We start from the raw sequence: 14,359 nt of genomic DNA, 5'->3' as shown, positions 1-14,359 counted from the left end.
CAAAGAAGCCTTTTGATGTGTTCCTCCATCTGCAACTTGGTTAGGAAATCCTATTTATTCCTATACATTAAAACTAGAACATGGTGTTAATGGAGAAATTGATTTTGAGATGGGAGGATCAACTGAAGGGATAGCCTTCAAAGACAATTAGGTACTAGGACATCTCTACGCTTTCTGAAAATGTTAGGTATGATGTGCTGGCTAGCAATAACTTAAAAGAAACTCTTTAATGAGCATGTTCTGTTCTGTGTATTCTTCTTCAGAATCAAACCTTTCCTTTCTATCTTTGGTATTTCTCTTTCTCTTCCCTCTCCCAATTGAAATAATAATAGGTTGGGTCCAATGTTTGTCCTGCTAATCCATTTGCCCCAGGAATATTTCTTAGTGAAGACAGAATATCAGAATGAGATTCCTGCAGGATATTCCAGTTATGCAGATATGGATAGATGATTTATGGTTGACAAAATTACCTTTCTGGAGCACAGTTCTGTATTTTCTATGCTGGGACAAGTGACCCATCCTTTTAATTTCTCCTTAGCTTCTTTACAGAGATTCTGTATAATATTTTCAAGGTAGGTCTGGTAATTCCCACCTTCTTCATCCATTTGCTTGCCCAGTTCCTCCAGAGTAGGGGGACGCACTTCAGCTTCAACATAGGAATTCCGAGACTGTGCTATCATGTCATCTGGGATCTGCTCCAAAGAATGAGAGAGTTGTGAGGGGGAAAGGTGGATTGTAAAGTCATTTGTTTGCATTTTAGAGACATGGATTTTTGATCTTATGTCTGTTCTTTATATTCTGTACAATGTTTCTATCCATTGTATTTTATTCTTTTAAGCATCTGTAGTTTATTGCAACTGAATTTTCTATATGTGGAGTTGATTTTTGGTTTTTAACTTTTTATTTAGAGTAATATTTCCCATTTCTATGTTGCACAGAAGTGATCTGTATACTAGTCCCCAGTCCAGCATGAAGTCACTGACTCTCAGCTTAGTCTACTTCATAGAGTTGTTTGAGGAAAGAATGGAAAGGAGAAGGATCATATATGCCACCCTAGATTCTTTGCAAGAGGAAAAAAGATGGGATATCAATGGAAAAAGAATAAATGAATGAATAAATAAATGCCCGGTTTCTTCCCTTCTTTTGCTTTCTTTTCACCCTACAGAGCCTTTCTAAATGTACTTTGATCCTCAACAGATGTAGCTGACAATAAGTGATCAGTTCATCTGGTCCAAAGTTCCACCTCTAATGTAGCCCAACTGCCTCTGTGGACCCAAATCACATGAAAGACATAATGTATAAGGCAGCACATCCCTTGATACAGTTACCAGCTTCACAATGGGACTTTTTGGGGTTAAATGATACAGTGGTATGAAAATATTCAGCCACAATAATGGAAATTGTCACCAGGAGTTGTACAAGGGGCTTGTGCATTATGTTCTCCCTATAATTGCAAGCATATAAGTGAATGGGAATGGGTGTGGACTGCTGATGGTCATTTCTTGTTAATTTTGGTGGAACATTCTTCAAAACAGACATGTTTGGATTATTCCAGCACACTGTAATTATGATTGAACAAACTTGGGATTATGATGAGGAACATGTTGTCAGGTAGCTAAGGACATTCACAAAAACTGAAAATAGTTTTTAATTCAAGTATCGATGATACTAAAGGTATCCTTAAAAACCAACCATCAGGGCTTTGCACAGGTACTTCTAGTGTCCAGGTTTTGTTCTCAAACTAGGGGAAATTTTGAGAATGAACTCAAAATCACATTGAAAAATGGAGCTGTTTTTAAGCATTTGTTTTGACCTTGATCCAGTTGCAAGCCTTCTGAAGAAAGAAATCTATCTCCTTTAAGTTTAAGTAGAGTCCGTGGAATACTGTGGGCTGTAAGTCAACATAAATACATGAGTAAAATGAAGCACTTTGCGGAAAGGCTGGGAGACAACGACACATACGTGTTTCCACAGGTACAACTCAATAATCCAAGGACCATTACTTTAAGGCCAAAGTATGAAAAACTGTATAGGCTAAGTAGTTCAAAGAATGCTCCCTTCATGAATAATGCTATCTGAATCTTTTACTCACCTCAAAAAGTTTATTACATTCTGTTATCATGTGCGCAAGTCCCTGAGTAGCTGCCAAGTTTTCACTGAGATCTTTCTGATCTGGCTTCCCAGTTGCGTATTTCTTCTGTATTACTCTGAAAATTAATTCAGCATCTCAAGTAAGAAAAAGGAACAGAGTCTTCTTTGGATGAAAGTGAAAGCTGTGACACTTACTTTTTGGTACCAAACACGAGGCAGTCTTTTATACTTTGCTTTTATCACATCATAAGAGTTAAGGTAAGAGCCTTTTTATTGCCAAGGAGAAAGATATGCTTAAATATTCTCAGGGTGTGAAGAAATAGAAAGTACTACAAGTTAAAGAGTGTATGCACTGTGTATTATATGCAGCCTTCTCTAAAGAAGATGGCTAGTGGAATTCCTTCATGAATTGACTTACATTTTCAGAGAACTACATCTATATAGCTGTTCTCACTCAAAATGGTTAGAAACATTGAATAGTTAGAAATGACTGAACATTAGGAGAAGCTTCTAACAACAAGGGCTGTTCATCAGTGGAATGAACTGTCTTGGGAAGTGATGGCTTCTCTTTTGCATGATTCACTTAAGTATTGCCTGCATGGTCATCTGTCAGGGATGCACTGAGAAGGATGCTGGATGACATGATCTGGATGACAAGTTGGACCCTTCCAACTTATGATTCTAAAGTAAATACTATTTCATTCTGGAAAAAGTGGAATAGATCATGGAATCACTGTGGTGAGCCAAAAACATTTGAGTGGGTGGCTGCATTCATTCATCACAACATCGCACTCTGGCAATAAGTGAGCTGGTTGTCATGCAAACAACCTATGGTGTGTCCCAATAGATGATCAAGCTCTCTGGGAAGCTGCTTGTACCTCTCTCCCTCTGGGTTGTCCTGCAAGTATCCTTGGGGACATTTATTATATTATTTATTTATTTAGAAAGCTTCTATGCCGCCCCATTCGCCGAAGCCTCGGGGCGGCTCACAACAATAAATAACATAATAACAATATAAAAACAATATAATTGGAGACGTCCTGGCCAACCATGCCTACCTTGACCCTGGATCCAACAGTGGATCAATTAAACTAGCATCAATTCCCACTTCTGTGGCAGCTGAGAAAAGGGCTGTGACAACTGCAGAAGGCACTATTAGCTTTTGCTGTATACCACTCTGTTCACAAGCATGCAACTGTGCTGCTCTGGGCAACTCAGGATGAATGCTTCTATGCCAAAAAAGAAACTTTATGGACTATTCATTACTCATTTCTATGCTTTTCTTAAATGTCTAATTTATCATTGTGCATGCCCATGTTTAGCTGTAAATGTGACCCCTTTTGCCAGGATGCCACCCAAATGACTGTTATAAAGCCAACACAAAAACCATCTAACAATTAGCCACTCACATTTAATTCAGAGTTACATCTAACCCAGGGCAAAAGGAAGCGGTGAGCAAATCCTTACCGTGGCGAGCTGTCTTTCTTTACTATATTGAGGTGAAAGAGAGAAGGGGCAAGACACACTGCTATATTCATGGGAGTCATTTGATTCTCTTCCACAGAAGTGACATCATTTAGGAAGCACAGCAGAGTTTGCAAAACCTCCCTGTTTTCATCTGACATCAACATTATAGCTGCCTGAACTGCTTGAAGTCGTTGCTCTTTTGGAACATCTGAGGAATAAAATGTGCCATTTAGTACACAGATGCAAATATGAATGTCGGGATGCCATTATTTATTTATAGCATGATGTGTGATCTAACCTTCCAATTCCAGATTAACTTTTTTTTGCTCCAAGCTTTTGTGCATTATTGTCTGCTTTGTATGCTTTAGAAAATGGACACCTGCTTACTACTGTATTTGTTAGATTTAAGAGTCCCTTTATAGCCAAAGCTTTCTGGTTGAATACAATATAGAAACAAATATGATGAAAGTAAAGATAAAAACTTTAAGGGCACATTTAGACAGAACCCCCCCACCCCAGTATTCCCTAGCCAGATATGACTGGATAGGGAATACTGGAAGCTTTTGAGACTTTTTCTGTCTACACATGCACAGGGGGACACCCTAAAAGAAAAAAAAAACAGCAATATTAATTTAAGATAGTTTATAAACGAAAGATAAATATCAACACCTCTAAAACATGAGGAAAGTTTGATTTTAAAATGCTGCTTTAAAATGACACAGGAAATAAAACAGCTAATTATTTTAACTGCATATGCATATTTGAGACCTACTTAGTGGGATGACTTGACTGTCGAACAGTTTATGGGAAGGACACCTGTGCTCTCTCCAGGCACAGAAATTGCACAATGCTAACTATCTCTGGATTGCCCAGAACTGATATAACTTTCAGATGCCTGGCCTTCTGCTTTTGCACGGTCAAGAGAGCAGTATCTTGCCCTGGCTGAACTCCAGCCTTTCACAACAACCCAAGAGTCTGCTTTACACTGAATCAAACCACTGATTCATCTGGTCCAATACTATCAACACTGACTGACAGCAGCTCTCCAGGGTTCAGGCAAGGGTGGTATTATGGCTAGTGGGGACTTTCTGCAAGCAAGCACACAGGAGTAAGTGCTAGGTACAAAACCTATCTGGGGCCCAGGCCCATAGGAGAAGCAAGCAAACAAATAACCTGATTTGCATATGCTCTAAGTCTCTCTCTTTCTGTCTTTAAAGGACCCTGTCTCCTACAGACACCCCTATTTGTAAGAAGGGATGTATGGATGAGAAGAAGAAGGCACTTGTTTCCAGAACAATATCCTCAGGTGGAAAGATTCATTTGGGGAAGAGCAGACAAGCAGAAGGTAAGCACATGCAAGCAACAAGCCAGCTAATCTGTAAGGATCAGGTGCAAGAGAGATCATGAGGGTCTCTGTACCTTTATTTCAGCAAATGCCCATGAAAAGCAGGGTGGTGGGCAAGAGGTCCTCCTAGATGTGCAGGGTTACACCCTAGTAGGCACTTCCCTAGTACCACAACTGAAAGAATGTGCTGTATCACACACTATGGCCTCTTCTACCTCAAGCCATTAAACACAAGGGTGGAAAACACAATCCCCCACCAAAAGCAAGTTTTGCGTAGAAGCTCCCAAATACTGTAAACTGTCCAGACTTTTTTTTCGTTATGGAATGGTACATAAATATTGTAAATAAATAAATAAAATTAGGCATGGTATGACTCTGATACTTCTACCTAATTGTTTTTCTTCCTAATCCTCTATTAGTCATCTGGATTTAGTCATACTTCTGGTCCAACCCACCAGTATGTAGAGTCCACCACACCTACCAAGGTGATTTACAGCAAACAGCCACAAAAAACAATCTGATAAAATAGCAGTAAGTACACACAAAGAAAAATAAAACCCAGCACAAATACATTCAGTAGCATAAGAACAGTATGAATAAAGTACAGCAGGGAAACCAAGTGAAACCATCACACCATTTACCAAACACCAGGCAGTATGCAAAGGTTTTTATAAGCCTTGACGATCCCCGCAGAGTTCATCTGGACTATGATTAAATCCTGGGAAGCGGAGAAGTCATGCAATGAACAGACACCTCATTGCCTTTTGGGAGTGCAACACCATTACTAAACATGTTCTTTTTCCAGGTGCTATTGGTGGGGCAGATTAAAGCAACATCAACAACTCTTATGGAAGCTTAGGAAATACTCCAAGAACAGAGTCAAAGAAAAATTTAATGAATACACAGATGAGGATGATTCAGAGCTTACTCAGCCTGCCTTCAGTGCTCCCTGGTATGAATCAAATACAAAAACCAATAGCTTTTCTGTGTTTGAAGAATCAGGTAGAAATCTGATACCACTGTCCTGGGAAGAATGTCCATTTAACATAGAGAGGCTCACTTCCAGTGGACACATATTTACTTGCTTTATTTACATTTTTATACTGCCCATAGCCCAAAGGCTCTCTGGCTGTTTAACAAAATCAAAGCTATGAAACAGACATGATACAACAAAACAGTGAAGTCAATAAAATTGGTAAAGTCAGCCAAGAACAACAAAGCCAAACATCATTGTATCAGTTTAAAAACACTGGCATAGTAATACAGTCCAACAAATACAGTTTTGTGCAGGGCGGGCGGGCAAAAGGGTGTGATTAATATTATGTTATAATCCAGAATCCTTAGCTCAGGGCAATTCTATATTTCGGACAGAATGGGAGCAAGCAAACATCAGACTCACACTAGTGGTATCTTTTTAGGTCTACCAGCTAGAACCAGTCACTCAGGAATGGACTCCATTACTTGTAGCTTCACATAACCTATACTTTGGGAAACCTGCCTAAATAAGTAAAAACCCACATTAAACTTCATAAAAATTACAGATTCTAAAATCAAATATGTAAAAATGCACTGTGACAAAGAGATATGATAACTAGAATTTGAATATAAGCAATCATTACTACTAATGTATATTGCCAGGCAATGTCTTATTTTGTTATATAATTGTATTTTTCATTTGCAATATTTATTTAAATATTATACTCTCAGTTCCTGAAGCAATTCATTGTAAATGAGTCAATACAATGTATATTCTTACAGCTAATCATTCTTAGAACACTAGATTTACAAATTAGTCCTATCTGTATTCTTTCAGAAGAAAGCTGCATATATTTCACTAGATTTTACTCCCAAATAGTGTGTTTTCTTGTTAACAAAGCAAACTATTTTTGATTTAAACACAAGGATGAGATGTAGTTGATAATTAGGTTAGAAGGCATTCAATGGTGATTTTGTGGTTGTAGGATGTGCTTCCTTCAGATGAGGCAAAGCACTGGGATCTCATGGATCTGCAGCCTTTCATGAGATATTCCAGACTGCTCTGGAAGGTTCTCCAACCTTCGGGGAGGGCACAGGGACTGCAGAGGGACTGGAAAAGGGGAGGAGCTCCATGAGCACTGAATGCCCCATTTCGTACAAGCATAGTTCTTCTGCTAGAGCAAAGCCACCTTGGACACAATTCAATATCATATATAAAGTAAATGAACTAGTATTTTGTACTTATTTATTTGTTGTCGTTTCTAAGTCATGTTTCCTTCTTATGCTTTTATGTACCTAGGGCTGATAGAAAAGAAATGCTCTGTTTCAAATCTGTATGCCCTTGGAGGGCCTTAATTCAGACCCCAAATCCTCTGAGTTTATAGGCCTTATAACTCTGCATTGTATTCTTATTCATGGCTAACAGAAGCAGTCTAAGTACTTACACTGATAGATGTGGAGGAAAGTTTCTCCTAGCTTGCTAGTGAGAAGTGGCTCAGGGAGGTCTCTGAAAAACTGCTTTATCATATCTGCCACATCATATGCCGACTGGTCTTCATAGTTGACATTTTCAGGGGAGCTTTCATTCATGAGTCGTAGGGCCTGTATTCGAGATCTCACCCCTGATTTTCGGAAGAGGCCCACCTAAAACACATGCCATCATTAGGAAAGAAAAAAAATACACTTTGTATGTAAGTAATAGCCTTTATCCATAATTGCCACAACTGTGGCCAAAGTCATGTTCTTCTAATCACATGAAGTGAGACTAGGTGTTGCCGGCTTTCTTAATTTGGTGAAAGTGTGTGCAGTCCTGACCCATATTGGGACTCCCACATTCTGGGATTCTGTGTGACTCCTGGCCTGTGAAATGTACTCTACACCAGAACTGATTAGAACCTATCCTCTTGGCTTCTCAAAAGGGTGTGAAGATGCTTCTTTTTAATTTAACTTTAATGTTAAATTGATGTTCTTTTAAAGTGTTTTAAACTTATGATTTTCAGCAAATACAGCTGTTGACAAACATGGTTGATAATAATAAGAATTATTATTTCTGAAGGATTTTCAGTTTTAGCACCCCTACCACTGTTGCTTCTTGTTCATTTCTTCCCTGTTGCCTTCAGCTGTGAAAAGGACATAGTAATTACACAGGGATTCTGCAATATATTTTTATCATATGTTTTCTTCTGAAAAGACCCGATAATTTTTCAAAGAGCTGTCTCCTATCTTTGCACAGTGCTGTCCTTTTACAGCAGCGCTCATAAATGGAATCCCCCTGAGGTGAATTCCTGTGCACAAACCACATCTTTATTCCCAAATGCAATCATGTTATACCACTTGGGATCTATTACGGGCTGTTTTTCCTCATTTTGCAGTGGAAGAGATGACATAGTGAGAAAAAGAAAATCTATGAAAAGAATAGAGTGGGCACATATCCGTTTTCCAATTATAGCGCTTAGTTATTCTTTGCTTCCCAAGCATGCTGCCTCATTAAATTTATCATATATTTGCTAGACTCTAGTTTGAAGGAGTACAAAAAACTTTAAAAAGAAAAATCACTGAGGAGGTGGGGAAGAACCCAAAACAGTGTAATGAGGAGTGAGCATACTTCATGGCCATGGGAGGTTGACTACTGGGGGAGATGGAAAACTGGAGGTGGAGGGAAGGGAGGATTGGATTGGATTTGACTGGATTGGACTGGACTGGTTAAAATCCCAAACAGTGTGTGCTTCACAATGGAGCTTCATTGCAGAGCCCCCTTATTGCTGCTGTATTCAGAGAGATTCCTTTGAAGTGCTGGTTCAGGATCACAATTCATTTAAAGGCTACTTGGATGGGAGAGGAATAATTTTTCAAGGGAAACATTATCTTCTGGGTTACATCCAGCATTGTGAGAGCAGACCTCTTCCATGCAATGGAACTTCCCTTCCTTGCTACAGCACCCCGATTCTGCCCTAGTGTCAGGTCTCCCAACCATCTAGAGCAGATCTGGTAGAGCTGTAGTGGGAAGGGGAATACATTCTGGTGAGGGATACCATTCCATCAGTGGATGAACACAAGCTGCCAAACTATAAATAGAGCATAAACAGAAATAGATGTTCTCCCCAACAAACTCCAGGGCCTTCCAGAACCAGGTGTATGCAACCCGAGACCATGGGGCACTGGAACAGCATACCGGAAGGTTGCACCCGAGTCTATGTATGCATTTCAGGGAAAGGAAGTGAATGCTTATGCTATCAACAAGTGCAGGGATTTTTTTAAAAAAATTGTTTACTTATTGCTTATGCCACAATGAAAATATTTTGCACCTGCACAGTGTTGAATATCATGTGTAGATCAAGTAGTAACAATGCCGATTAAATTCATTTATTTATACCTAGCTAGATTGGGAAACAACGGCCACAGATCCACAGCTTCTTTGTGTAAATGCTTTGTTTTCAGTATTTTGTTTAAAATGGAGATAAACTGGTGAAAAACACTTTTATGATAAACTGGTGTTCTATTTCAGCCAGAGAGGGCTGCCACAAAGAAAGCCTAGCTTCACTGGGCACAATGAAGTCTGGATTAAAGGGTGTCCATTAAGGATCTGGTGATCCATGGTGATGCTTGGTCCCAATTCATGATCCAAATCTTAGTGCAGTGGCAGAACTCATATCTACATCCAAGAACTTTGAGAGATACTCATTGGGCATTGAATTCATTTGCCTGCCCATATCTACTGTACGTAGATCTGCATTCCCACTAGCCATGATTTCAGGAAGAGCATTTGCAGTTTTGTCCTCCTTTCGAATAGCCATCCACAATGAAAGTTGGGGTCCTTTAAAGTGACTTGTAACAAGGTGTTGCTGAAGGGAAGAAGGCCCATATGCTGGGAACAAAAGAGTACGCTGCAGTGTGTGCTCTTGAGCTTTCTGAACACAAGTAAAGGTTGTTAGTGGATGGAGGCTATTATTTTTAATGGTAGTAAAAAGTGGGTTAAAGGTCCACTTGTGTTTTAAGTGTATTATGTGACTTTGGCATCAGTATTTTTCCTCTGAAAAATAGCCTATACTGCTGTTGTGAAGATAAACATAACAGAGATGATAAAGTGGTACAAAATGCTGTATAAATGATAAATCATAGTGGCAGCTATAGGGCTAATAAATGAAAAGCTATACATCCTTAAACTGCAATTGCATGCATGTTTAAACAGAAAAAGATCTAGAATTTTCAGCATATCCAGCAATGTTGGGAGCTGTATGACTTTTTATGGCTAAAAAGAGGTATATGATTGCACTTTAAAATTGTCTAGCCACCCTAACAGCTAGTCATTGTGCAGGGCTTATACAGCAGTGTTTTACAGCATCATTTTTCTGCAGCATCTTGGGCTGGCAAAAGTGGAAGACTTTCCAGCGCATTGGTTACATTTTATGTGCTGCAGTTATGCTACACACAGCATAAAAGTAAAAACAACACAGAACCCACAACTTTGGGATTCAGCTAGAAATAAAGCTCCCATGGGAAACTGTACACCCATAACCAACAAAAATTAGAACCTACCTGATCCAGACAATTGTTCCGTAAAAAGCGTAGCGCTTGTTGAATGCTCTGAGGAAGGGGTTGCCCTGTTCTTTGCACATGGACTATTAAAGGTAAACCAAAAATATTCTTATCTTTGTAGTCTGGAACTTTCATCCTCTTCATAAACTTTGGCACAGCCCTGGAATCATCATCATCATTATCATCACCATCACCATCATCCAACAACAACAACAGTAATACAGTGGTACCTCGGTTCACAAACTTAATTCATTCAACGATTCCGGTCACAACCCAATTGGTCGCGAACCAAGTCAAATTTCCCTATAAGGGTCAATGTAAATATGGTTAATCCGTTCAGTAACTTTTTTTTAACCACAAAAATATGAGCCATGCCCCCAGGCTGCAGGCCAAGTGGAGCGGGAGCAGGGTGATGGGCTGAGGTGGAGCAGGAGCAGGGCTGCAGCTCCCATGCATCTGCCGCAGCCTTCTCAGGACAAGCCGCTGCCGCTGAGTGGCTGCCATGCTTCTTTCCCCTGTGGCAGGGAGAGGCAGGAGGTGCCCCACTTGGCTGGCCACAGCCCCATCCCTTGCCTCCCCTCACCTTGGCCCCTGGAAAGCAGCCCTTACCTCCCTCCTCGCGGCCCTCTCCTGGCCGGGGCAGCCCTCCACACCGTACTCTCTGGCCTCCCGCCCCTGCTCCTCCTCCTGGAGCCAGACGAACGCCTGTGAGGGGGACCTTCCTCTGGCTTGGAAGCGGGATGGCAGCAAGGAGCTGGGAAGGCCTCGACTGAGGTAAGCGCGTCCTCATGGCTCCCCTTCGTGGTGGATGGGGGGAAGGTTATTGTTTGGAGTGTTCGTGTGGGGAAGATGGCCATGGTCACAATCATGTTCGTGCAGGAACTTGGCCATGATTGTGGTCATCACCCGATGCAGAGTTCGCAAACGGAGGCAAAATTTTGCCAACATTTATGTTCGCGACCCGATTTGGTCATGAACTGAAGCGTCCGTGAATTGAGGTACCACTGTAATTTAGTGAAGCAGTTTCAGTGACACATGGGAGCTCAAGAGATCTGGATTCTAGTTCCCACCCAGTCACGAAGGCTAACGGTTACATTGCGCCAGTCACAGACTTTCAGCTTAACCTATCTCATAGAATTGTTGTAAGGCTAAAAGGGAGAGGAGGGGATCATGCCAGCCTCCTTGCGTTTCTTGCATTAAAAAGGCAGGATAGAAATAAATAAATGTAAAAATAATTTAATAAATGTAATACAATAAAAAGTATTTCTATTACTACTACTTATATATTATATTAATTATATGTATATGCAAATACATCCACAGAAAGGAAACTGCCATTGGTATTGGAACCACATTTATCATAGGGATCATAATATATATGTGGTGGGAAGAGGGTAATGTTAAGTCCCCTCTCTCCAAGCTTCCACTATTGTGTCACTATTTGTTAGAAGAAGAATATGAAACCCATTTATTTAATCCAGGTTTTAGGTGTTCAACATATCACACTTCCTGCCCAGAGGAATTACTGTTTAGGTAAGACAGATCAAGTTATTGGACTTCAACTTCCATCAGCCCTAGCCTGCATAATTAATAGTGAGGGTTGATGGGACTTGCACTGCAACAACTTCTGGAGGAACAACTGTTCTGGGCTATGCCTGCATTTATGATCCGGCAGGCTGAATGCAGCTCACTGGACATACATCATGGTCTTGCAATTTTTATAATCCCAACCAGGGCAAAAAAATAAAATAAAAATCTGGTGGTTTTATCAAATCCTTGACAGGCTATCCTCAGAGTCTGGCAGGCAGTCCTTGGTTTGGGGGTTACAGGGATTAAAGTCAGGTAGATAAAGGATTAAAGGCAGCTTTGATAAAGGGCTAGCAAAAATGGGAAAAGGAAAGGTTTAACCAGTAGTAGATATATTTAGTTCCTAAAGCATGATATAAAGAGCTTTTACATTTTGCACATTTATTCTCTCACCAATTGATTGCTATTGGCAATCAAACATACTTGTTCTGCAAGAAAGAATCTTCTATAATGCAGCTTTCAACTAGCTCAGCTCAACACACTTCCTTAGCAATTGCTTGACAACCCAAAGTGCAATAAATAATGGCAGAGATTAAACTTGAAAGCATGTAGAATTAATTTTCTCAATGTGGCTCATTATGTTTGTAATCTCAAATTGCATGATTTATCATTACCGTTTGTTTATAGAATTACTGCAAGGGAATATTACATGCCAAATTCATCCTGGCTGAGACTCAAAGGATGGATTATGGATACATTCTTGGGAGTTCAGCTCAGATTTTCTGTGATTTAAATTTCTTCAGCAAGTTAATGCAGGCAAAGAAAGAGGTACAGATCCGCTTTTGTGAGAAGCAGAATTTAAGCGGAACACACTATGATCTAACTTGTGTGATGACTGTAGGGGAGGTGAAGACACTTAAACTCAGGGCAAGATTTGGCAGTGGCCATGATATGAGACTGTTCAGGTCACCAATATCTCCCTCTGTCTTGCTAAAAAATGGAGCATGATTCCCACGCAGAGCGCTCTCCCTTATTTTGGAAGGAACTACAGTTCACTGGAAGAGCCCATTCTTTGCATCTAGGTTTAGCCACTCGGCACCCCCAGTTCAATGGGGAACATGGATCAGGTCAGGGGCAGTGTTAGGTAATAAAAATATCTGGAACTTAAGGCTCACAAGACAAATAAAAAAGCACTTATTTACATATGCTAATTTCCAGACGTTCTAAAATCTGTAAAGGACCCTGTGTCCTAAGACTTCTTTATCTGTGCATGTGGGAGGGGAAGACATTTGATTTCAGCATAAAGCCAGCTACTCAGAGGCAAGAGATGAAACAGAAATCACCAGGGAGGTGGGTAAGTTAAGTCCAGATGTTAAGCAGAGAGGTGGGGCAGATGGCCTCCCAAAAATTCAGGGTGCCAAATGAAAGATCTGGGGGTCCAGCTCTCATGGGCTCCTTCTAAACACCAGCTCTGCAGAGGGGCTGGGGAAAAAACCTCTCCCTGACATCCTGGAGTGTCTCTACTAGATGGGCAGTGTAACTGCTATAAGGTAACTTTCCATTTCCAAAGCAATGATGCCTATTCATAATCTCCTACAGAGACAGCCCTACCATTAGCAAGTGTGTGGTGGTCAACTCAGCCAGAGAAAGGTGGAAGGTAGCACCATTGCCATTCCCCTAGGCTCCACAGTCACTCCTAAGCCCAGGGGCTCCATTACTTTACTTAATGCTGGTCTGTTCTGTTTGTCTGTCTTGCTTAGTCACTTTCTCCCTGTGGTCACAGATAGCATCCTTCAGAAACTGAACAGTCAGAATGGCTGATGGCTCAGGAGTTACACTTTAGCAGGCATTGTGCTACACGGTTCTACCTATGTGATGTGTGCTGGCACTGGCAATGAGCAGCTGATAGGTATGAGGAAGTATTAGTAAGGTCTTGGAAGACAGAGCTGGGCATGCTCCAGGATTAGTGTGGAAGTAATGTTCAACTATCAGTCTGGAGCCATCTATGGTATATAGGGCAAGGGAAACATTTTGCCCTTTGTCCCAGAAAGCAAAGTGTCTCAGGATGGCCCTGGTCAGTGATCAGGAAAGTGAGGCAAGCTGCTGTGCATACAGTGAAGATTTCCAGTTTCCATCATTTAAGTGGAGGTGATACATGAAACAGCACCCTTTAAAGAAGAATAGCTATATTTGTTGCCCAGCTTAACAAAGCTAATATCAGTCTAAACAGCTTAAAAGGTCTATGTACAAGGTATGGAGTCATATCATTGCACTTTAAAGGATTGTATGACTCTTTGAGGCACATTGATAACACTGTTAGTATTATAAAGGCTTTGAAAAATAAGCCCAGGGAGTACCATAAAATGCTTTCCTTAAGCTATTTATTCTTGAGTGGGTGTTGGGATCTTGCTTTGATTT

General features: G+C 40.6%; 1 protein-coding gene across 4 annotated transcripts in view; it reads right to left on the bottom strand.

Moving 5' to 3' along the window:
- Nucleotides 1–14,359, bottom strand: part of STARD13 (StAR related lipid transfer domain containing 13) — a 158,098-nt gene that overhangs the window by 11,811 nt on the left and 131,928 nt on the right. For all 4 annotated transcript variants that reach the window (XM_044441635.1, XM_044441634.1, XM_044441636.1 and 1 more), the window contains 5 exons: nucleotides 10,415–10,574; nucleotides 7,324–7,522; nucleotides 3,559–3,766; nucleotides 2,093–2,207; nucleotides 471–692 (listed from right to left, as the gene is read on the bottom strand). In XM_044441635.1, the coding sequence (XP_044297570.1) occupies nucleotides 471–692; nucleotides 2,093–2,207; nucleotides 3,559–3,766; nucleotides 7,324–7,522; nucleotides 10,415–10,574 (904 nt within the window). The remainder of the gene's footprint in view (nucleotides 1–470; nucleotides 693–2,092; nucleotides 2,208–3,558; nucleotides 3,767–7,323; nucleotides 7,523–10,414; nucleotides 10,575–14,359) is intronic.

The sequence above is a fragment of the Varanus komodoensis genome, unplaced genomic scaffold, assembly GCF_004798865.1.
Source record: "Varanus komodoensis strain SLA01 unplaced genomic scaffold, ASM479886v1 scaffold4, whole genome shotgun sequence".
Classification (NCBI taxonomy): Eukaryota; Metazoa; Chordata; class Lepidosauria; order Squamata; family Varanidae; genus Varanus; species Varanus komodoensis.
Note: the sequence above shows the minus strand (reverse complement) of the source record. Positions and strands in the feature narration are given on the sequence as shown.